The sequence below is a fragment of the Thamnophis elegans genome, chromosome 7 (genome assembly GCF_009769535.1).
Source record: "Thamnophis elegans isolate rThaEle1 chromosome 7, rThaEle1.pri, whole genome shotgun sequence".
Classification (NCBI taxonomy): Eukaryota; Metazoa; Chordata; class Lepidosauria; order Squamata; family Colubridae; genus Thamnophis; species Thamnophis elegans.
The window spans coordinates 85,928,837-85,952,658 of record NC_045547.1 but is presented as its reverse complement, the minus strand read 5'-3'; the positions used below and the strand labels follow the sequence as shown (position 1 = coordinate 85,952,658).

At 44.9% G+C, this 23,822-nt stretch overlaps 1 protein-coding gene across 1 annotated transcript in view; it reads right to left on the bottom strand.

Moving 5' to 3' along the window:
* PCLO (piccolo presynaptic cytomatrix protein) overlaps nucleotides 1–23,822 on the bottom strand; it is a gene marked incomplete at its 3' end in the record, with an annotated part of 80,047 nt that overhangs the window by 34,362 nt on the left and 21,863 nt on the right. Inside the window, 3 exon segments of the mRNA XM_032221901.1 lie at nucleotides 1,334–3,303; nucleotides 3,707–8,627; nucleotides 10,156–11,337. Coding sequence (XP_032077792.1) covers nucleotides 1,334–3,303; nucleotides 3,707–8,627; nucleotides 10,156–11,337 — 8,073 coding nt within the window.

Below are 23,822 nucleotides of genomic sequence, written 5' to 3'. Positions count from 1 at the left end.
TTTCATTGGAAAGTAATGTGGGTTTCATAGATGTAAATCTTTCTCAATCATGTTAAGTCCCATATTCAACTTTCAAAATTTGGTTAGGATAAATCACTGGAGAAACGTAAGAAATGTATCATCTCTGACAGAATTTCATCAATAATTTCCCAGAAAATACCATCCAGTCACTCTGGATTTCTAAACGGACAAAAAATATCAAGCAATATTTATTGCTTTTGCCCTAGCTTGTTGCACATGCTGCCCCAAAATATATATATTTAAATAAATAAATAAACAGCCAAACAAACAAACATTTTAAAAAATAGAGGAGTATTGGCTTTAGCACCTACCCACTCTACAACTTCCCTGAATATGAAAGATTGGAGACAGGGGGGAAAAATTGATGATCTCTTAAGGAGTGGGTGTGGATTCTCCTCTTTCAAGACCAAGGGGGTTTTGAGACCCCACTCAAAGAAGCAGAAATCACTGCATGGATCCTATGACAGATCACCTCCCATTGATCAACCTGCCTCTAACTCATGGATGGCTGATCTTACAATCTGGAGCACTGTATCCCCTTTCATGGGAGGCATGGCTGGAAGCTCCCTCCAGAAATCCATACTCCAGGCACCTCCACTGGAACTGTCCACAGAGCAGATCGGAGTGAGATTGCCTGCCAGATACCAAGGATACTCTTCACACAATGACCTCCAAAATATTCCGCTGCTGATTATGGTGATTTTTAGCTCATAAGATGAACCCAGCTGGACCCGACTTAACATTCTTGGAGAAGTAGAACACACAAAACCAACAAAACTGGAACTGAGCAAATCATTGGCAACTCATCTTTCTGCAAAAGTAGACATGCTCCATATATTCCATGAGTTTAAGGAACTGTACTTAATTACAACCCCTTTACTGAACACAGAGAGGAGAAAAAAAACTTGGAAAGAAAAAGGCTAGTGTACATACAAGTGTGTCCTTGTGATGTGAATACATTTAAGTTTTTAAAAATAGACCAAATGTACAAAGAAAAATGTTGATAAGTTAATTATGTAAATAAAAAAGGACTGTATATCTCTTTTCAACTTTAAATAAAGTAGATACTGCAATTAGATGCTCTTATTAGAAAGACTATCTCTTTCTTCAGTGAAATATCAATAGCATATTTCTTGCAGCATTAATTCCATTTTTAAAGTAAACTTATCCTGGTTTCTAACATGACAGGCCTTCGTTTACAAAACTGTTGAATAAACTTTTCACCTACTCCAGACAGTTAACAAAGCAATGCTCATTACTACAATGTAGAGCACAACGATTCAGTGTCAAGAGGAGAAGGAAGCCTTCTTACCAGGAAGCCATCCGCGTACTGGAAATGAGCTCTGGAGAGGAGATCTTCAGCCGTGGGGCTCAGAGGCTTCGGGTCCGACAAAGAGCGCTGGATCCCCTTGGCCGACTCTGGGCTCAGCTGAGCACCGGTGGGCACATCGGCATGAAACATATTCTGAGAACTCGTCTCTTCAGCCATCAGCTTCTCATAGGGCACAAAGGCCGATTCCATGACCGCAGCTGGAGAAACAGGTGAAATGGGAGAATAGAGGACTTTGGGAGATTTAGGAGCTGAAGGAGCTACCTGAAGGGCGTTTTCAGGATGAAGGTGGGATGAATAGCCTATTTCTAATGGCGTTGGGCGCTTTTTATCTTTCTGAGGGGAAGTGGCTTTATGATACGGGGGGCTCTGTGCGTCTGAATCTGTTTCTGTCTGACATCCCAAACTTCCTCCTTTGTACGTTTTTTCTGGAGCTGAAATGTGCTTCACTATTTCTATCTTTGCATCTAACTGGGCCCTGACCGATGGAGTCCTTATGGTTCCGACAGGTTCAGTTTGCACAGATATCTCTGCCACGGTCTGTACCGCAATACTGGAGACCTTGGAAAAGGGTTTGGCCTTATCCACTTCCGCGCTCCCTTCATATTTCCCTCCACGGGCCTTTCTTCTTGATCTGTTGGTGGGATCCCATTCATCTTGGTCTTCATCATCCGTCTGGACACTTGTGTCAACGCTCTTTTTGGTTCTGCGTCTCCTGTCTGCATAGCCTAAGTCTGCACTATCCTCATCATCCGTCTGGACGCCGCTCTCCACTATCTTTTTAAGGCCCCTGGGTTCACCTTCGGTGCCTTCATCGTGTTCCCCATAAAGGCCGTGCAGCTTTGGTGTGGAGCTCTTCTTTTTCAGCTGCTTTTCCTCTCTCACATCCACATCCTTAAGAGATAGCTCAGAAACGGAACTGAACGTCCCTGGCTTGGGAACGTACGGAGTCATGCCCTCCGACTGGACAGCGTACCAGCCTTGGCTGTCTGGAATTTCTATCCCCAGGAGGGCAGAGGTAGTGGTGATCACCTCCTCCCCAGGCCAGAACTGGCTGCTTGCAGCATATTGGCCATCGAGGAGGACTTGATCGGTGGTCGTTTTGGGGGACACCATTTCAGAAGGATCATAATTATACTGATACATCTGGTGGATTTTTTGCTCTTCTAAGTGCTGGTGAAGCTGCTGTTGAAGTTGTTGGATTTGTTCAATGTGCAGCTGCTGCTGAGCCAATGTTTCTTGTCTCATCATGAACTGAGCCTGCCTCTCTTCTTCCTGCTGATAGAGAAGGTGGTGCTTCATGGAATGCAGTTCCTCGAGCTTCTTTTGAACCATGAATTGTTCTTGTTCTCTAAACCTCTGTATTTCTTGACGTTCCCATTCTAGCTCTTCTGCAAAGCGCTGCTGCTTCAGTTTCTCAAGCTCCAGAAGCTCACGTTCTATGTCCATATGCTGTTGCTTGTCTTCTTCGGGATCAATTCCTTCATCTTCAATTTCATCTAGGAAGGCTTCAGAAGCTGTACTGAAGACAGGCAGCGTTGGCTCAGTGGCCTCTAGAGGGAGAGGCTGTATTCCCGGGTCAATGTCAGCAATGGAGGTGTCTTTTTCAGAAGCTACGGTTGTCAAAAACTGCAATGATCTTGGGAGTGCCTGGCTCTGTGGCAAGTTTGGCAAGGAAGGCACTGAATCAACGGCATGAAGAGAAGACAGTTCTTGGACTGAAGTGCTGAAAATAGAGCCAGGCTGTGTGGTGATAGCGAATGTCGATGGGATCGGAGCTGCCACTGAGGAGTAAACCACCCCGTTGGAGGATCTCAACACACTTCCATAGGGGGCTCCTAAGGAGGAGGCCATTCTTGCTTGGGAATACTGAGGTGCACTAATGCCAGAAATCACATGCCGGCTCTCTGGATAGGGATCAGAAATCTTGCTTGAATAATCCATAATTTCACCTGAAATTATAGGGGAAAGTTATAGTCCATTCCCCCAAATCGCCATCTTTAATTTTGGTTTGGACTCTGAAAAGCAGCCTACAGAGATGAGTGATAAATATGAGCAATAAAGCGGGAAGGAGCTGCATGCAAATCTTCAACATTTTATTGGGCAGGAGAGGAAGAAAAAAAAGAACATTTTCTGAGCATGCGGGTACATGCGGCTCTTTCCAAAAAACAACTGATGAAAATTGGGGGGAAAAAAACACATGGGTAAATTCCAACAAAATTTGCCACACTGTGTGGAACATAAACAAAAGGGGAAAGGCAAAAAAAAAAGAGAGAGGCAAAAATCATCCTGAAATGAGGTGAGCAATGTTGTTACTAAGTTTCCAAGAAAAGTCCAGCGTCTTGTCATACTGACCTGTAGTAACTCTCCCAGAAGTCAAGTCTACCGCTAGATCAGCCGCCCCAACCTGGTACTCAAAGGCGTTCTTGCTTTTATACGGATAGAGCCCGGCCTCAGACAAATTGGTGTCTGACATGGAGGGCTTCATGCCCCCAGCCCCCCTGTAAGCGTAGGGCCCCGAGCGGCCATACTGGTAGTGGTCATCCCTGTAGCCGAAACGATCTTCCGGGAGGGTGGTTGCTGGGGCTTGAGCGGTGCAGCTCCTCCCAAATGGCAATTTGTAAATCACATCGCAACAAACAGCCCTTTTCCCTGCAGTCAAATCTACAGGCTTTTCATCGTCTTCTATTACAGTTGTAAAAAACCCCGAAGTCGTCTCATCAACGGTCACCATTGTTCTGTAGGGTTTTGTAGTGCTCAGGTCAACTACCCCGCTGTCCATAGCAGGAAAAGCAGTGATGCCGTCAGTTACCCCAAGCGGAGGTGCGGTTGCAGCCTTCGTGGCGGCCCAGGCGAGTGCCGATGCTGGCGTACCCAGGGAGAGATTGATGGGAGCATCTTCTCTGCCTGAAAAGAGGGCCTGGCTCCCCATTATTCCAGGACCGGGCTCAAAAGGCTTTGATGTTGTTAACTGAAGTGGAGTTGCCATTCCATGGCCAAGGTCTATGAGGCTTTCTATACTTGCGCTGTAACTGAGAGCGGAGGCACAGGTCGCCGCTGGAACGGCATCAGCCACTGGAGCTAAAGAGAGGCTGACCATGGAGACAGTGCTGAGATTTATGATCCCTGGCTGAACTGTGCTCGCCCACTGCCCAGAAGTGTCACCTGCCATCGTCTGTCTTCTCGCATCTGTGGGAGTGGCAGATAGGTCCATACAGCTATCTGCTCTGTCAATGCTAGCCTTAGTCAAGGTACGGAGATCCATGATGTCCCCAAAGACACGGGATCTTCCGTTTTCTCTGTATTTAGTTCTCTCTACCACAGGAACTATGTCTGGGGGCATCGTTATGGAAACACTATCTAAACTGGCATTTTTTACCAAAGACGCAGTAGTCCTGGCAATCCCCGATGTTATTAGTTCTGTGGTGGACTTAGGCATCATCCCAAAAATTGTCTGTCCAGTAGTACTGGTAGGGATAGATGCAGCAGCATTCAAAGCATCCGGGATTCTCTTGCTTTGATCCGTTGCACTTTGCATTTGCAGCGAACTTACAGGCGGCATGAATAATGTCTGCACAGCCTCTGGAGCCTGTTCCTTAAAGGGGGAAGCCGCAGGCCAACGGCTGACGGCTTGGCTGGTAATGGATTCAGTTGGAGTCCCAGGCTCAGAGGGCAACGTGATAACAACATAGGTTTCCTGAGAGGATTTGGATAATGACGGGGAGGTAGGAGAGGTCAATCTGCACTCAGAAGGGGAAACCAAGTTCAGAGTCATGGGGCTGGTAAAAGGCAGACTTGCTGGCTTGGACTGTGTTTCTGTTGGTTTATAAACGGACACGGGTAGCTGAGGAACGGCTGGTTTAGGGGCAATAGGAGGCTTTATTATTTCCGAAGGTCTGTGCACGAATACAAGCCCTGCTGGAATTAAAGCTGGCTTAGGGGGGACGGGAGGCGGGGTTGGTGTGCATATTTTTGTGACAGGAGACACACTAGTTTTTATAGCAGAGGTCTCCCCTACCTTGACAGTACTAATGGATGGTATCATGGTGGGAACTGTGGTCATTGCCGTTTTAACCAGTGGCTTCCTTTTAGGATAAATGGCTGGTTTGGGTAGAATGGGCGGGGGAGGTGGGGGCGGGGGTGGAGGGGGAGGCGGGGGTGGAGGAGGGCCATTCGGTGGGGAGGGATGAACAAGAGACCTTTCCAAAAAAGAGTATGTTTGGGAACTAGCAACGGAAGCTGGAGAAGTTTCAGGGATAACAGGAGAAACAGTACATAATGGAACTATGGAGATAAATTCTTGGTCAGACACAGCATCTATTCCTGCCACGTTAATGGAAATCCTTGAATATTCATCTTCAGAAAGTCTCTTTAGTTCATGAAACTTTGCCATCTCTCTTCCAGCTTTGCCATCTTCTGCCAAGGCAGCAGGGACGACACTTGTGGGTTTTGTTTCCACAGAAGTTGATACAAAGGAGTCGGTTTCAGGAAAGGTACCTGACCCCTGACTGGCATCAGTCAGATCTTTGGCTTTGAGTGCCTCCTTGGGGGATAATGCAAGGGCTTCGTAGTCCTCAATTTGGGAGACTGCAGTAGCCTGTGCCATGGAAACGACCCCGTCTGAATCTGATCGTCCATTAAGAGCATCTACTGAGTCTCTACAAATGGTAGCAAGGCCGTCCGATCCAGCTACAGGCGAAGGGGTGCCAGTGGTGTAAACGGAAGACGTAGAAGAGGTGAGAGAACATGTATCCGATGGGAAAACAGGGGTGGCACTTTCTAAGGCCTCAGACTCCGTCAACATGGACGTTTCCTGGGAAATAATTTCTTCCACCTCACGGGCATAATCAGTAAAATAGTTATCCTCTGTTTCTTCAACTGTAAAGTGCTGGGTAATTTTAACATCTGGAATGGGCAGCGCCACGGGGCTCACTGACGTTGTGTCTGAAACTGCTGAAGAAGTGCTCGAAACTAGGGAGTTACTATCTCCTGCTTCTCCAGACAGGCTCCTCTTTGTGAGGGAAATTGATTCAGGGGATGGCTGAGTAGGGCTGGAGCCCGGGGTCAGCTGTATTCCCTGCCGCTTCATCAGTTCTTCATAAACCGCGTCTGCATCTAGCAGCTGCTTTTCATCAGTCGAAGATGGTGCCCCACTGTCCAGGACAACGATTTCATGACTTTCTGGCATGATGTAAGAACTCGAGACAATGTCTTCTTGAGGCATAATTGAATGCAAAAGCTCTATCCTATAGTAGGTGTCTTGCCTATCAATGGGTTTGTGCATAGATTCTTCATAGATGTGCTCCGAGGGGCGGCTTTGCTCTTCCTCTTGGCTAAATTCCTCACACTCTTCTTGTTTTGAAATGAGGTTGGACTCCCCACTGTACGCACCCTCTACTAACGATTCATAGATATAGTCCTCTATGAGCATGCCGCCATAGAGAGGCTCCTTCTCGAAGACCTCTTCCCTTTCGCTGTCATCTGAAACAGGCTTGGCCACCTGAGAGGCCTGCAGCATTTCTTCGTACACCTCCTCTGCGCTTCTCAGGGCCTTCTGGTTGTTCCCTGGCTTGGCCGTTCCGAGGGGCTGCTCGTCTGTGGGAGAGTAGAGCGAGACAGCCGTCGGCAGCTTATAAACCTTCTGCACTTCTATTATTTTTTCCGGGCTGATTTCAAAAGCTTCAGGGTCAGATTCGATACTCGGCGAATACTCAGAGCAGGAAGACCGGTGCAGTTCCTCCATTTCTGCCGCCTGGCGCAGTTCTTCGGTTGGGGAAGCGTCCTCGATGGGAGAAAGGTTACTGGGTGGTGTCTTCGGCCGCTCTCTCCTCCTCTGGGCTCTGAGCTCGTCTTTGTCTTTCTTAGACTTCTTGCTAGAGCTCTTCCTTTGCTGCTGTTCTAGTTCCCGCTGTTTCTCCTGCTCCTTCAGCAACTCTTCCTCCTCCCTTAGCTCCTCTTCCTCGGAAGAGTCCTCAATCGTCGGGAGAAGAGGCCCGTGTGTCCGGTGTCTGGCTTTACGCTGCTGCTTGGTTTCTCCCCCCATCTTCTTGTGACTGGGACTGCTGTCGCTGTCTTCATCGAAGGAAGAAACAGAGGTAGGAGAGGTACCTGGGGTGAAGCTGGAGGCATGCAGACTAGAAGATCCTTCTCCCCGTGATCTGTCCTCTGGTGAATCTGTAAGGCTCTCCATTTCTAATTCTGGCTCTTCATCAAAGTATAGACATCTCTTGGGTGTTTCTGATCCTTCAGAAAATTTATTTGTAATTGTACTGTTAAGTTCTATCGTTTTGAAGCGGCGAAGACCCCCACCTCCGGTGGCACTAATTTCTTCACCCTCTTGACTTTTCGTCTCTCTATATTTTGGTTCTGGACTTTCATCAAAAGCCTCGTCATCGTCATCATCGTGCCAAGAATGGCGCCTTCCAGGATCCTCTTCGTAGCCTGCACTACTTTTACGCGACAGCCTCTTGTGTTTTCCACCTATTCCTTTTTTGATCTTAACTTCTTCCTTCTTCTGAGTTTCATTTGCACCGATTTCTTTTAACTGTTTTCTGATGTATTCTTCATCTTCGGAACCGGAAGCATCTTCATCCGCGCTCATTTCCATGATTTGCTTCCGAATGAAATCCTCGTCATCGCCTGAACCTGGACTGTCTTCTGCTTTGCCTTCGTCATCGCTGCTTGAGGAGCCGGCGCTGGTCTGCCTTCTTCTTCTTCGCGGCACAGGGGAGTTTTCACTCTCGCTGCTGTCCTCCACAGAGTCATAGCGCGGCCTCCTGGTTGATGCGCTCTCTGCCACCCCTGCCGTCTGCCTGGGCCCTTTCTGAGGGGGCAAAGTTTCCTTACTGCCCTGCTCTGGGTCTCCTTCATCTTGAAGGCTCAGTTTTCTCAAACCTCCTTCCTCAGAACCGAATGGCTCTGAGGTGACAGGCAAGAGGGCTGTTTCACGGGAGACCTTTGCCTGCTCAGCTGAAAGGCCTTTGCTCCTCCCAGACTTCTCCTCCACGAGGAGGCTTGTGACCTGAGCTTCCAGAATGGACAAGACCGTGCTTTCTAGCTTGGCCAGGTCGGAAGGGCTAGCCGGGCTGCCCCCTTGTGACAGAGACTCTTTCTCAAAAGACTCTTTCAACACATCCTTCTCGTCCGCCTGAACCAGGCTTGGAATTTCACCCAGGGAACTCGAGACGCCATCCGAGGAATACCCTGTATCACTCAAGCCTTGAGGGCTTTTGGGCTGCTGAGAACTTAATATGTCTGATTTGTCATCTTCTTTTTCCTAAAACATACACAAACATACAGAGACATATTAGGATTTAGGTTTTCAAGATAACAAAATAATAAATTCACCAACCAGTATAACTGTGATTCTGAAAACCCAGAGAAAGCATTGTGAGTGACAAAACTTGGTTAAGGTAGAACTTTTAATTTTGCATTTAAGCAATATAAAATACCACTTAACTTATATTTTCCCCAATTAAATAGAAAATAACTTGTTCTCAATATCATTCAGGAATATTTTAAAGTGTGGCGCTATATTTAACGGGACCAGCATCTTATTTAGATTTAACAGGTAGTATAAGAATATTTTGGTGCACATTCAGTTAATAAAAATACTTTAAGTTGCATAACACTACAAACATCTTTAATAAAAAACAACACGTTTCAGGGAAGACAGACTGCATGAAGAAGAGTGAAGGTCAAAACTATTTCAATCTTTAAATTTACTATGGGTTCAGTTTAATTTAGTTGGTTATTTTCTAAAAAGTTGTTATGAAGATAAAATATGTTCTACGTAACAATCTAATTCAACACTTAATATGTCACTGACTTATTCCAGGGTGCCTGCTGGTTCCTGAGGCTGATGGTTCTCAGGTCCTTCATGCCTCTGACTCATAACAAGTTAGTATTCTACATTTCAGAATAGCTGACTTTAAAAAGGGGAGATCAGTAAGGATTCCATGAATGAAAATCCTTCCCACAAAAATATGGCCTCAAAAACAAGACAATCACAGGCCAAATACAGGGGACACTACGGAGAAAATAAAGTAGGAGATGAAACACAGAACAGAGTTCTCTGATCAGCTGTGAAACAAAAAGGATAGATATTACAAAGGGAAGGAAAAGCATATAACATATGCATAATATTAGAGAATAGTCCAAATCTGTAGGTAAGGCTCAGAATTGGCCGAGGCTTGCAATATACACCAAAATTAACAACAGAAAAGGTTGTGTGGAACAAGAGGAAGGTCAGCAAGCAATTGGTCTGTGAGTTGGAGACATTGGCTATAGGTAAAAAAATTACAGGGAGAAGCAGAACTATTTAATTATTAGGTTTCATCTGTTTTTTTTTTACAAAATAAAAATGGTGCCACTTGGCAGAAGTTATACTGTGCAAGGTGCAATTGAAATTGAGGTCAACATACATGAGAAATTGCTGGAAGAGTGCACAGCTGTTTTGAATTACCAACAGAATAGGATATTTATAATTTAGGGTTGAACTGTGCGTCCTTAGTGCTCTCTGAGCTTGGCTGTTTCCTTGCAGACGTTTTGTTACTCAGTTAGGTAACGGCGTCAGTGCTGCAGGAGAGGAGAGCTTGCTCTCTGATTACATACAGGAACTAACCGTCTCTAACTCTACTTAGCTTTTTCAAGACCAGCCAAGGTTCACTAAGTGCTGCCACCCGCTGTAAATTACTTCCTTCAATCAAGCGCAGCTCCTACGAACATCTCCAAATCGTTTTTCTGGCATGACATAGAAATAGATTTTGTCAATTCTTAACAGGAGAGGAATGTCAAGCACTTACCGTTTTGTCTCTCACCGTCTCCACAGGATAAGACTTTGGTAAGGACATGGGTAGATCTTTGGGTAGTTTATCAGCTTTTGAAATGGTTTCTGATGGGATCGTGGGATGTTCTTCCTTCTGCTTTGTTTCTACATGCATTCCAGCTTCTGGCCTTTCTTCGAACAATTGCTCTCGTTCTGGTACGTGTCCGATTGTGGGGAGGTGGTCTGAGGCTTCTGGCGGGGGCCTTTGGCCACTACTTGTCTCGGAAGACTTTGGCTCCACCCTGGGCAATTTCACTTCTTTTAGTTCCTTAAATTTCACAGAATCTTTTAAAAGCTGATCGGCGGATGCCGTTTTCATTATTTTTGCCGGAATTCGTTTTGAATCTTCTTTCTGAATTTGATCAGAGGATAGTATCTTGGCCAATTTTGCCTGCTGAAATTTTGGTTCAACTTTCACAATTTCGCCATCTGAGGCTACTTTTGTCATTTTGTCCCGGTAAATCTTTGGATCCGGCTTTTGAACGTCTTGCGGGATTTTATCAGCCGATGGTATTTTTTCCAAGGTCCCCGGATCCACCTGACTCTGATCAGCAGGTGGCAATTTGACTTGAGTGGCTGGCTCTTCCTTCTGCAGTTCCTCTCTGGCCAGTTTCACCGGTTGATATTTTGAGTCTTCGGACAGAGGTATTTTTGCATCTTCCATGCTTATCTTATCATGTGAACGCTTGTCAATTGTAGCCAGTTTTGACTCATTTTTAAGAATTTGATCAGCAGATGATGATTTTCCCAATTTTTCCTTTTCTGCTTTTGAATCTTCTTTTGAAATTCCTTGAATGATTCTATCAACAGATGTTGTTTTTGCTAATTTTCCTGGTGAAAGCTTTGAAATATCAATTTTAAAGATTTCTTCTTGGATCCGACCAGTAAATGTCTTTGCTGAAAGTGTCTCCTTCTTTACCTTCGGATCCTCTTTCTGGGTTTCTGAACCAACCTTTGGTTTCTCAGAGCGCAGGGCAGGTTTTGCTGAAATCTGTTGCTGTTGGTGCAACTCAGCAGATTTGGACTGACTCTGAAGGACCGGATTTGATGGTCTGACGGGGGATTTTGGAAACATAGGAGGTGTGATTTTCTCCATTTCCCCAAGTTGTCCTGAAAGCGCCCTTTGAGTTTGGCAGTTTAGGCATAACCATTCTTGGACCTGGAATTTAATGAATGGCGTTACATTACTAAAAAGGTATCTCACTAAAATAGTAACATTGATACATGCAACTCTAAACAGCATCCTGACTTTAAAAACAAGGTAACATACTTGACACAAACTCTTTTCAACTATGCATGTTACCTCAATAGCGACTGCTTTCAGCCCGGCTCTTAGCAAGATGAACTATCGTATTCCTCGCTTCTTTCTGCTAGAATGGTACCATTGCTTACGCAGTGGTGACGGTGGCCCTTGCGTATTTCATATTCTACAGTTAAGATTAGAATACAGCATAGAATTCAGCACAAGGATTGGACCCAGGGTAGAGTCCCTTGGCAAAAAGCTTTTGCATTTAGGTAAAGGTAAAGTTTCCCCTCGCACATATGTGCTAGTCATTCCCGACTCTAGGGGGCGGTGCTCATCTCCGTTATAAAGCCAAAGAGCCAGCACTGTCCGAAGACGTCTCTGTGGTCATGTGGCCGGCATGATTAAGATTAAGATTAAGAGTTAGTTTATTTGTATGCCGCCCTTCTCCGGGAGGGACTCAGGGCGGCGAACAACTCAAAAGGGGAAAAGGGGATACAAACACAATACACGTAATTAAAATACACAAGAGTCATACAGCCATACAAGTCGAGAGGGGAGGGGAACTCATCAACCCCAGGCCTGCCGGCACAGCCAGGTTTTGATGGCTTTCCGGAAGGCCTGGAGAGAGGTGAGGGTCCGAATCTCCGCGGGAAGTTCGTTCCAAAGGGCCGGAGCTGCTACAGATTCAATGCTGAAGGCGCACGGAACACTGTTCCCTTCCCACCAAAGGTGGTCCCTATTTTTCTACTTGCATTTTTTACGTGCTTTCGGATTGCTTTCAGTTGGCAGAAGCTGGGGCAAGTAACGGAAGCTCACCCTGGGGGACATAAGGACTCGAACCTAGGGACTCGAACCACTGAACTGCCGACCTTTCTGATTGACACGCTCAGCATCTTAGCCATCGAGCCACCATGTCCCTTTTTGCATTTAGGAGAGAACCACAATTAAGATTTCTTTTCCAATACAGAAGCTTGCCAGGATAATGACGGTGCATTCTTCTAGAAGCTGCCTTAGAATAAATCAAGAGGCATTTGCTCAAATGTCTCAAAATGTCTCCCTTTCCCCCCCCCCTCCCTTCAAAAACCAACAACCAACTATGGAAATTCACCTAGTTCTGTTTCTATGCCTTCAGGAGCAGCTCATGTTGCTTTAATGTGTTCCATGTTTTCCTGTCATGAATAATATTTCTGATTCAAGACTTTCCCTTAGGTTCCTGGTTTTTATTCATATTCAGAAAAGAGTGGTTTGATAGAAAGAATTTCTCCAAGATGGACAGAGACAAAAAGCTTCCGCCACACTCCCACGTTTCATGAATTTGCCTATGTGAAAGTTTTTGCAATTGGACTACAGAAAATTAACATGAGTGAATTCAAGATGGACTTTAGTAAACCTAACCATGCTATTATTTTGAGTAGCGTGTAAGAAGCACATGCTGCTTAATAAATATATAAGTTTAGCAATTCGGTTATACATATATATGCATTATGTATAATCAGTTACATTTCATAAACAGGAGTAATGTCTATATAATTACTAAAATTATATTAATTCAGAGAATAACCCAAAATGGATAATTAGAGGGAATCACCTATTGGAAACAACCTGGAATTTCTTTCCCAAATAACCAAGTTCAAAACCATAAGGATCTACTGTTTCATTTTATAAGCATATCAAACCTGAGAGATGAGAAAAACATACAAAAGGTAAAAGAAATCCATTGTTATTGGATTAAAAGAGAATCCAGTTGAACCGCATAAGCAATTGGGACATCTTGTTATGAAAGTGATCGGCCATTGCTTTCTTCTGAAGGTTTTTTTTTCCCCACTTCAAACCCAGTTAAACTGTTGTGTGAATTGCATGAGGTATTTGGATGGCGTATAAATGATTTTGGTCTAGTGGTAAAGGCATCAGGCTACAATCCAGGAGACCGAATTCTCATTCCACCCAGGGACAAAGCCCGATGGGTGACTTTGGGCCAGTCACTCACTCTCAGCCCCCAGGAACGAGGCAAGGGTGAACCCGTTCCAAAATCTCACCAAAAAAAGGCAAAGATTTTAAGTTGCCCCGCAGCCCCAGCTGATTCAAAGGTAACACCCCCCTCCCACAAAAGAGAGAGGGGGGGGAGGTCTAGTCTTTAATTTCTCCCTAGCCCATCCTCCTACCCTTTTTTTTTAAAGCAAGAAACCCAACCCACTAGGACATTGGATAACAACAATACCAGATTTCTCTGTAATGGGTGGTAGGTTGCTATATTCTACCCTGAGTGGGTAACAATGAAGGATTCCCAACATAGCACCGTAACCTTGTTTTACTGCTCTGTTTTTCTGCAACAGCTACGTAAGAGCAATGGACTTTACCAGCAGGCATTGGCAGAATAATCTTTAAGCCTGGGAAGGCTGGAAGAATGGGGAAGAGGCATGAGGGCTCCTTCAGAAGGGAAGTTCCTTCCTTCCGCTTTTCTACTATAAACACCAGCCACCTCTACAGCGTTAAAATTTTACAGTTTATATTACATATAAACAGCCTTACAGTGTTTTAACTTTGGTTAGTCTATTATAGCTTATTTGATTTGACTTACACAGCTGCCCTTCTGTTGTTGTCCCCACCCCCCACCCCCGAAAAAAATGATGCTGGGCGGGGCTTACCACCTTAGGAACAAACTGCCTGTAAGCATCCCAGGATCATGAATGCCAGGTGGGTGGATATGTAAACGGAACGAATGAATAGGCAAACAGATGAAAATATGGACGATAAAAAATAGAACAGGAAGCAAAACGCACGGTATCTGCAGAATCATAAAAAGCCCTGGGCATAAGTGAACAAGCAGACTTCGCTCCACACTTGGGGTCCAAGGCTCAGGCACTGAGGACCTAAGGAGGACGCATCGGGACCGGGAAGGCCTAAAACCCACTGCTGCTCAGTCTCATTCGGGTCGAGGCAAATCCTGTCCTTCCTCATCCGGGGACACACACACACACACACACACAGAGGGATCAGGCCCTGGGAGAGGATCTCCATGGCACGGATTAGTTGTCTGAGGGCCAACTGAGCATTGCAGGGATTTGGGCATGGAGGCTGCCCGTAGCAGCCCGGAGGGAGAGTCACTCTCAGAGAAGTCTCCCCCACCAGGGCTGGGGTGCGGGAGGGTCGTTTAACCTTCTGGGGCAACCATTTCGTTTTTGGAATCTGCATAAGGAAACTCCAAATGACCCAGGTAAGCGCATGGAGCGACCGGGGGCTTCTTTACCAGCTCCAGGGTTAATATTTGGATAAAAATAATGTATGTTTAGCCATTACTTTGTCTTTGTCTTTCCCATGCAATCTGCCACAAACAGACAGTGATTTGGCTCTGCTCTGTACAGTGGCCTGCACATTATGCCTCACAGCTCCTGTTAGGGCATTAGATGCTGGCTGTCTGAACGTTTAAGGAAGGCTGGTTCTTCTTCTTCTTCTTCTTCTTCTTCTTCTTCTTCTTCTTCTTCTTCTTCTTCTTCTTCTTCTTCTTCGTCTTCGTCTTCGTCTTCTTTGTCTTCTTTGTGTTTGGCTTCTTCTATTGGTGTGGAATTGAAGCCTAAGTGCATAATCACCTACAAAAACACCCAGATTATTTTCAGCTGAATATATAGGTGAGATATTTAAATGCAACAGAGAGACCAAAAGCGCTAAAAATAGAATGTCTCCAGAGACCTGTGAAGTTTCATGCCATGGATCTGATTTAATGAAGCGATTTTCTTTGAATACTAAGCGGGGCTAAAGTGCAGCAATACAGAACTATTTTTTTTAAATAATTACCAAATAACCTTACACTTTTTCCATCAACCTTTTCCCTGCAACAATGACAACGATGTGCATAAAGAGGCTATGCTGTGGCTTATGGGGGACACAGGAGGCTAGAAAGGGCTTGTTATAGTCCACACAATGATCACAACATAAATTGGGGAAGTTGCTCCCTGGTTTGCTGGGCATGAAATTTTCTCTTCCCGGGGGGGTGGGGGGGAGTTATCATACTTTCAAACAAATCAATTCAATGCCTCAAAATATTCATAACCTTTTTTTACACAAGATTTTTTTAAAACACACAACTGATGAGCAACATCAGTTGATCGTCACTTGCTTTGAAATCCACTCACTGCTGCAAATGGCAAAACCCTAATTTAACTTCTCATAAGTAACAGATAATTGTGTCTAGTCTAGCAAACCTAGGCCTGAAAAGTCCAAAAGACACAAATAACTAATAAATTACTCTGGTTAATCAACAAATCCAAGTTCAGTTCAGTTCAGATCAACATTTATTTATTTATTTGTTTATTTTGGTACAACAAAACAACTGACACCCACATAGATGTTTACTCAAGCCCAGGCCTGATAGCTAACTCCTCCACAAAACACTTAACTATTGTATGGCAATAACTGTGAACATTGCTAGGACTCCCAGGTGCGAGGAATCCCACTGAAAGGTTATGAGGACGGTTTGGGATCATTTCAAAGTCACAGAAGTCGGGCTGGCAGGAGGAGAAATGGCCCAAGCCAATCACACAAAAACACACTCTCCGTGCATCAATCCACACAAGCAGCATCTAGGAGATGCTTTCTATAATGCTATGGTGATAAGAGGTCAGATCCTGGTCACTTCAGGGAAAATACAGAAAGTGGTTTGGTGGTGTTGTTTTTTCCAGAATATTTTTTGACTTCTCAGTTCAGCCTACAATCCTCGGATTTCCCATCCCATTAACAATCAGCTCTGACCAGTTTCACATCTGACTTTAGACAAATTCGTCCCAACTGCACCACCTGCGAGAAGTGCTTTTTCATCCATCTGTGATAAGTCAACAGATGTTTTGGGCTTCCTAGTCTGATCTAAAGTCGGCATTGCCTTGTGGTCACCTATCCGTATCCTAAGCAGGTCCAATCCTGGTTTGGTTTTTCAATATCAGCCAGGTGCAAAATACTCCACACAGTACAATGCAGAGGAAGTAGAATATTGTTGTTGTTTTTTTAAATAGACTTTAGAAGGCTCCCTATTACGTTTGCCTAATAAATTCTGGATCTGGTTTCAGCATGCGGTTCTGTTTTTATTTGCTAGAATGCTGCCCTGTGATAATGCTTTTACAAGATAGCCTACAATTTCATTGAGGTCTAGAACAAAACAGAGGGTTTTACCACTAGTTAGGCTAAGATATTCTAATTTAGATGACACTATCCAAGATAATCTTCATCTTAGGTGAAGTCTCAATCTCTGTAACAAATTCACTCTTCATTCATTACAAAGGTTTGGTCCTATTTGGCATCCTTATTCAGCCCTCCTTTAGTGAAGATTTTTCTTTTCAACTGGAAATTCTTGACCATTTCATTCTTGACTGTTATACGCTATACAGTGACACCATGGTACTCATTGTTAATTGGTTCCAGGAGACACGCCAAGTACCAAAAATGATGAGTTACAAACAAAATTTTCCCATAAGGAATAATGCAGTGAATCACAAGGCAGCTTTCAGTGACAAGTTCTAACTTGTGCATTAAGTACCAAACAAATGAATACCAGGACCAAGTGTTTACATCACAATGCACTGAATACCAAATTTGATGAGTTTCAAAGCAGCTGAGTACCAAGATATTTTTGTCTTTTTATATGATTTGATTGCTTTACCATTAAAGAACTGTCTGTCTGTCTCTCTCCCGTCTTTCTTTCTTTCTTTCTTTCTTTCTTTCTTTCTTTCTTTCTTTCTTTCTTTTCTTTCTTTCTTATTATATAAGCAAAAGACAAAAGCCTACTCTACTGGCCACATGCCAGTAAATCACAAACTAACAGGTTGTAAGATACCTCATTTTCTTTCTTTTTCCAAAAGCTTCCAGGAGTAGAAGCACTTTTGACATTTTTTAAATAGTTGCAAAAGTTCAGATCCTGTTTTAACTGCCAAGAGATACCCTTGCAGAGAGCACTACAAACATTGCTGCTTGTGTACTTGTAGGGGAGGGGTTGACCACAAAGACCATAAGAGGCTGGGACAGAGGTTCTTAAACGGGGGTGGGGTGGGGGGAGGGAGAATACCTTCAGGAAGGGAATTGGGCCATGTTCTGGAGGAGGAGGAGGAGGTTGTGAGATAATTTGGGATTGCTGGTTAGTGACCTGAGGGTCCCACTTTGGGACTGCTGTTGTAGTACAAAAAACTTGTGTGAAAAACTGAGTCTGTGTTTTTTTGGGGGGGTGGGGGTGGAGGGAGGGGGGGGTAATTACCTTCTTTGAGACCAAAAGGGCCATTGGATTAAACAGTCTATAAGATCCACCAGGGTTGGATGACTATCACTTAGGAATCCAGTTGCCTTACTAGCACTAGCAACTATTTATGCCAGTAAACATTTGCAGAGATTCCGTCGGAGGGCTGAATGCTCTGCCTCACCCCAATGGCTCCAACGGTTTTACATTTAGTTTGCTTGGGCCAAAATGTGCAGCCAACTGGATGGCAAAATGGACCAAGTGAAGTCCGAAACTCCCCCACTGGCATCAAATCCATTGACTGTTGATGCTCCAAATGGATTAATTTAAATGCCTTTCTGTTCTCCCAAGAGCCGTTCTCCAAGGACAATGGATAATCAGCAGCAGTCAAAAGCCTTCCATGCAACCTTCCCTCTCTCTGTCCGAGATCTGGAAGGAGTTAACAGATAATAGCAGCACCGAGAAACAATGGCTTTACTGCTTCTCAAAAAGGGTTTCTGAAGAGATCAATCTCAATTTTAAAATGTCACGACAAGATCTACGTATGGAACTGATGTGGGAAGCCAGCAATCTCTTATGAGGTACACAAAGTAGGAAGGGGAGTCATTCATCTTGAGACACATGATTTCCTAAAACTATGTATGTGTATGTGTATGTGTATGTGTACGTATACACACACACACACACACACACACACACACACACACACACACACACATGCTGGTCTTGTTGTATTCGGGTCTTTTCCCGTGCAAGATTCCCGCGTACAATAGTGCAAATTAGAGGGGGAAAAAGTCTGGAAACTTGGAAGTGACACAGCCAATTTCAGCTTAGCTTCCTGCAGAGTTCTTTATTATTACCATGATGTGTGAGAAAAAGCTGATTTCTGATGCTCAGAGGTTTTATGCTTCACCTCAGAGGTGTGTGTGTGTGCTCGGAGGTGTGTGTCTGAGGGCAAAACCTGCAGCTCACTAATTGTATAAAAGTATAGCAAAATAGGCCCCTCCAGTTTTTGTAAATGACACAGGTGCTGCAATCATGTTCAGTCCCACTGGGGTACTATTACCCTGCCCTGCCCTGCTCTCCACAACACAATACACAATGATGCTGGATTTCATTATAAGAATGTCATCTCCTCTTTTAACTCCACAATGAGTAAGTAGAGAAACACCCATTTCCATGGCAACGCCTTATTTATAAAAGTGACTCTATTGTTTGTGCCAGTGCTCAGATCCTGAACGTCTGGACTGTGTGTTTATAGGCCAAAGTAATTTCTAACCCAGGATGAGTTATACATCTTTACGTTTTCTCTCTGTTATAAAAAATAAAAAGCAGACATTATTTCTCCAGACATTGGACATGTCTACCATTAATATGCTTTTATGTCTTGGCCAGAAAAGCCAGGAGTGAGCAAGATTCCTACAAAGCAAAAGAGCCAAAACAGTATCTCGGCTGCTTAAATGTCGTTTTGTTTTTTACGGACAGACAGATGGATAAAACGGAGGGTGGGGGAATCAGGGCTTTAGGAGGAATATCCAGGACTACTCGCAGATTTTGTTTCCCTTCTGATTCTCAGAGATCGCCTGGACAGGTCCCTGCATTTTTCTTAGCATGGTTTTTCCCCAGCATGGTTTGCCTCCTTCCGAGGGCTGAGAGGAAACGACTGGCCCAAAGTCACCCAGCTGGCTTTGTGCTCAAGGCTGGACTAGAACTCAGTCCCCCGGTCTCTGCCGATCCCTTCAACACCACCCTTCAAACTGACTCTCCAAGGACTCAGTGGAGGCTCCACTTATCAGCCCTGGCGGTTTCATACTTTCCCAGGCAGGCAGGCAGGCAGGAAGAGAGGAACAAAACCCTCCTTCCCTTTTCTGCTTTATTGGAAACTACAGCAGGGGACGGGGGGGGGGGGGCTGCAGCCATCTGGGGGTGGCAGGAGAGGAGAGGAAAGGGAAAAGGCCGGGGGGGGGGGAGGTAGTGTTACACAGGTATGCTCTCAGGTTCGGCTTATGGTCACTCACTCACAGGCCTGGAGAACTGTCACACTCAACCCCAAATCAAATCAGTGAGTTTAAAAACACAGCAAACTTTTACTGATACTGTCTCTGTCTCTCTCTCACACACACACACACTAATCCACACTCACCCAGCATCCACTCAGGGGCTGGGTGGTCTCCAGGGCCTCCAGGGGGATGACCCAGGGGGAGGGGTCTCCCACGTGCTCCGGCCCAACATCTGTCCGGTCGTTCCCTTAACTGACTCGCTTCCTCTCCTTTCCCTGAGGGAGCCTTTCCTGGCTTTCCTCCACCCTGCTCACCTGCCTTCGCCATCTCCAGGCGCGGTGGCTTCGGCCTGGCCTCCCAGGAGCACCGTCAGTCACGGGCGCCTTGGGGGCCATCCTGAAACACCTGGAGCCCCATTGGAGCACTGACCAACTCGCTGCCAGTCAATCGTCCAAGGAGGCTTCACTCGGAGCGGCACGGAGCCTGCATCAAGGCCTTTCACACCAGACATCCACATCTGCCTATCCAAATCCTCGGGAAACAATCGATAGTTGGGCAAAAATCCCACCTATAAAGGTATGGCCGACCGTGAGACCAACCGTAATAATAAACAAATGACCAAATACCAGGATTAGCCTAAAACAGCAACGATCATTAAATAATTCTGAAGCCACATAGGCACATTGACCAATCCAAATAAAACATGATAATAGCAGGAGGTTAAAAAAAAAAGCTTAGGGCAAAATACAAGTAAAATATTCAAACGTTAGGCCAAAATCGTTTTTGTTTAATATTTAACTCATGTTAAGAAATATAAAATAAAAAAATACTTTTAAAAATTAAAATAAATATGAGCCGAAAAGAATGCTTGCAGATAAATATGTATCAGTCATCACTACATTTAATGAAGGATGTATGGATAAGGTTAAAAAAGACAGAAAACAGTTCTGTACAATAAAACCATTTTTAAGACAAAATGGACATTTGTGAGGATAATGGAAACTTGATTTTGATTTCATTAGTGGTCAAAAATATTGAAATAAATCAGTTCACGTTTCCAGCAGAAATTGAAATCTAATTGGCTCCACTACTCAATTCACCACTGCCCAGGATGGATTACTCTTGATTTTGGAGTTTCATAATGCTAAGCACTCCCAGCATATGCTTTTCATGCTTCACATTTTTTAGTCTTTGAAAATGGTTGTTTTCTTTCTGCAGGGTAAAAACTGAGAATGTTACCCTGCCTATTATTTTCCTGCTCGAAATGGCCTCTTGAAGGCAGGGCCCACAGCAGACACCAAGTGAATGTGACACTGTAAAAGCAAAAACGCTGAGAGGGAATTAAAAGAAAGAAAAAACTTGCTTTGTGAGCTTCGGGCAGAAAAAAATCTGGCACTGCAATTTAATGTACCTAAGTAATAACAGCTAAAAGGATTTATGTGTAAAATGTAATGTAAAATTCAGCAAAACAGAATACTCCAAACCTATGTAAGAGCATGCATGAAAAAAAAACAGCCAGGGGTACTAGACATTTAAAAGATCCAAAGAATCTGGGACAGGAGACCTTGCAGACCTCTCACAAATCCTTCAAACATCTGCCTAGTGCCCACAGCGGCAGCGGCGGCAGCAGCGGCGGCAGTAGTAGTAAATTCGGGCACGGAGGGAGCCTATTCGGAAACTGAACTCTCTGGAAATTCAGTTGCTCAGGACCGTAAAGGTCTTGGACACCAACTTTTAGGTAGTGGTGAAAGTTGCCTTATGCAACTGCAAAGTCTTTGCTTGTCTCCAGCTGTCAGCCAGGTGAGTCCCTCCAGGTTATTGCCATGGGACTTCCAAGAGGTCATGCCCAACCTGGAAGGGGCGTTTCCTTGCCACCTTTGCCAGATCTGTTTTTACAGTATCTGCCAGAGTTAGCATTGGCTTAACTGCGGTGGTTCCGATTGCCCAGGGAGCTCAGCCGTATCCATTCTCCCAGGGCCAGAATGACGGAAAAATCCACTGGGCTGCCTGACACCTTTATGGAGATGCCCAGCCAACATACCTGACTGTCATCCATTTCTGGCACCGCAGAACGCCTCTTCCCTTAACAGCTGCAACACTATTGCAAGTCAAAAATTCAGCACGCATCCATTTTCCTGGCACAGCCAGGCAACAGTAGAACAAAAAGGAAACCGGGTTTAGCCATCGAGTTCAGCCTTTCTTCTAGTTATTAAGGCCCTGGATTTCTGCCAAGAAGAAACTGGCTCCAGGGGTCAGGGAACACAGAGATTAAATGAAGTAACTGGCAATAAGTACATCCTTGCAAGCTGTAGTTGCTACTTGATAAACCAGCAAAGCAGAATATATACAACTGCAGAAACTCACCTGAAAGGAATGGGTGGCGTTCAAGCATGTTTGTTTAAATTATGTGATGGAATCTGCACCTGCAGGAGCTCTGTGTGTGTGTGTGTGTGTCTGTGTGTGTGTGTGTGTTAGCAATGCAGAGGTTTCCCAGAAAAGAGCCCTGGGTTAAGAGCTTCCACAGTCTTGAGTCGCATGGGAGACAGAGGAAGAGGCCCAGGATAGCCACATCCTAGAAACTCTCAGGATACGTCTAGTAGGTTAGAAAGTTTGGCTCCAGTTGGCCAATGAGTAAAGAAATAAAGGATTGGACTCAACCGGATCTCTCTGTCTCGTCGTTGGGCCTGACCCTGGCAGACTGCGCCCGCCCTCTATTCCGAGAGGCCCTCACTTTGCTACGGAACTCAGCCACGGATGGAGCCAGAGTAAACCAGAGAGAGGGAGCTGCAGGTTGGCCCTGCTGCTGCACTGTCCTCCAGAGGTCCTGGTGGCACTTGGAAGGGCAGCTGAGGCTCTGGGTTGGATCATGCCTACGTGACCCTCTCGTGGATGCCATCATTTCCCAAGGTTTATGGAGGAGTTGGGGAAAATGGAATGGGAGACGTCCAGACTCTAGAGTGTCGCTTGGGATTTGACTGGGAATGCATTAAAGCCGCTGTCAAAGCCTGCCTTGTGGCAATAAGGAGAACCAACCATCCTTCTCTGCCCTTATTGCAGCCCCAGCACCCAGTGACTATGGCGAAGAGCAGAGCCAAGAAGTTCTACAAGGCTCTTTGCCAAGTTAGGAAGTAAATTCCTTGATTAAAAGTAGCTGCCCACAGCCTCATTTAAGAGACAGCTTTGGCCCATGATCTCGTCAGAATGAATTCACACACACACACACACACACACACACACACACACACACAAATATAAATGTAGAACATACGACTAACAGAGTTGGGAGGGACCTCGGAGGTCCTCTAATCCAACTCCCTGCACAAGCTGGAGAGTCTATATCATTTCAGATAAGTGGCTGTCCAGTCTCTTCTTGAAAACCTCCAGTGATGGGGAACCCACAACCTCTGGTGGCAAGGCGCACCACTGACAGATTGTTCTCACCATTAGGAAATATCTCCTTAGTTCTAGGCTGCTTCTCTCCTTGATAAGTTTCCATCCATTGGTTCTTGTCCTGCCTTCTGGCAAGACATTCAACAATCTCTTGTTGAAATCAACTGTCTAATATCTAACTCTGGTGTAATGTTGGTGTGAATTGTGAATTTTTGTCCTCTGACCTAGACTTAAATACTCTGACACGCTGACCTATATCTTGGAACTCTGGACTGGATTTTGAGTAGTCTTCGGCAGGCTCCTATTAAAAGCTAACCACTCAGGCATGCTTCTTTCAGAGAATCTGATTTGGTTTTCATGCCTCATCTGTTGTTATCTCCTCAATCTTGACTAAATTGCTAATTTCCATGGCAAATGTGTGTGTGAATGTATAATTGAAACCAGAAGTGAGCAGACCAGAGGTGGGTTCCTACCAGTTCGCACCTGTTCAGTAGAACCGGTTCGTCAAATCTACCGAACCGGTTAGAAGAGATTCCACCAGTGGACACGGAAAGCAGGCCACACCTACAGAAGAGGTTCCAAAAAATTTTGAAACCCACCACTGGAGCAGACAGCTATGTCATCAGGCTTGAGGGCCCTAAGGGAATGGTGAGTTGTTGAGGTGGCTTCACTGTTATTAATATCTGTCATTTTCTCACCCACTTTTTAAAATTATATTAATTTTTAAACTGATTTGTTTTTTATATTATTGTTTTTTTCCTACTGTGCACTGGCTAGAGTTGCATTTTGTGAGA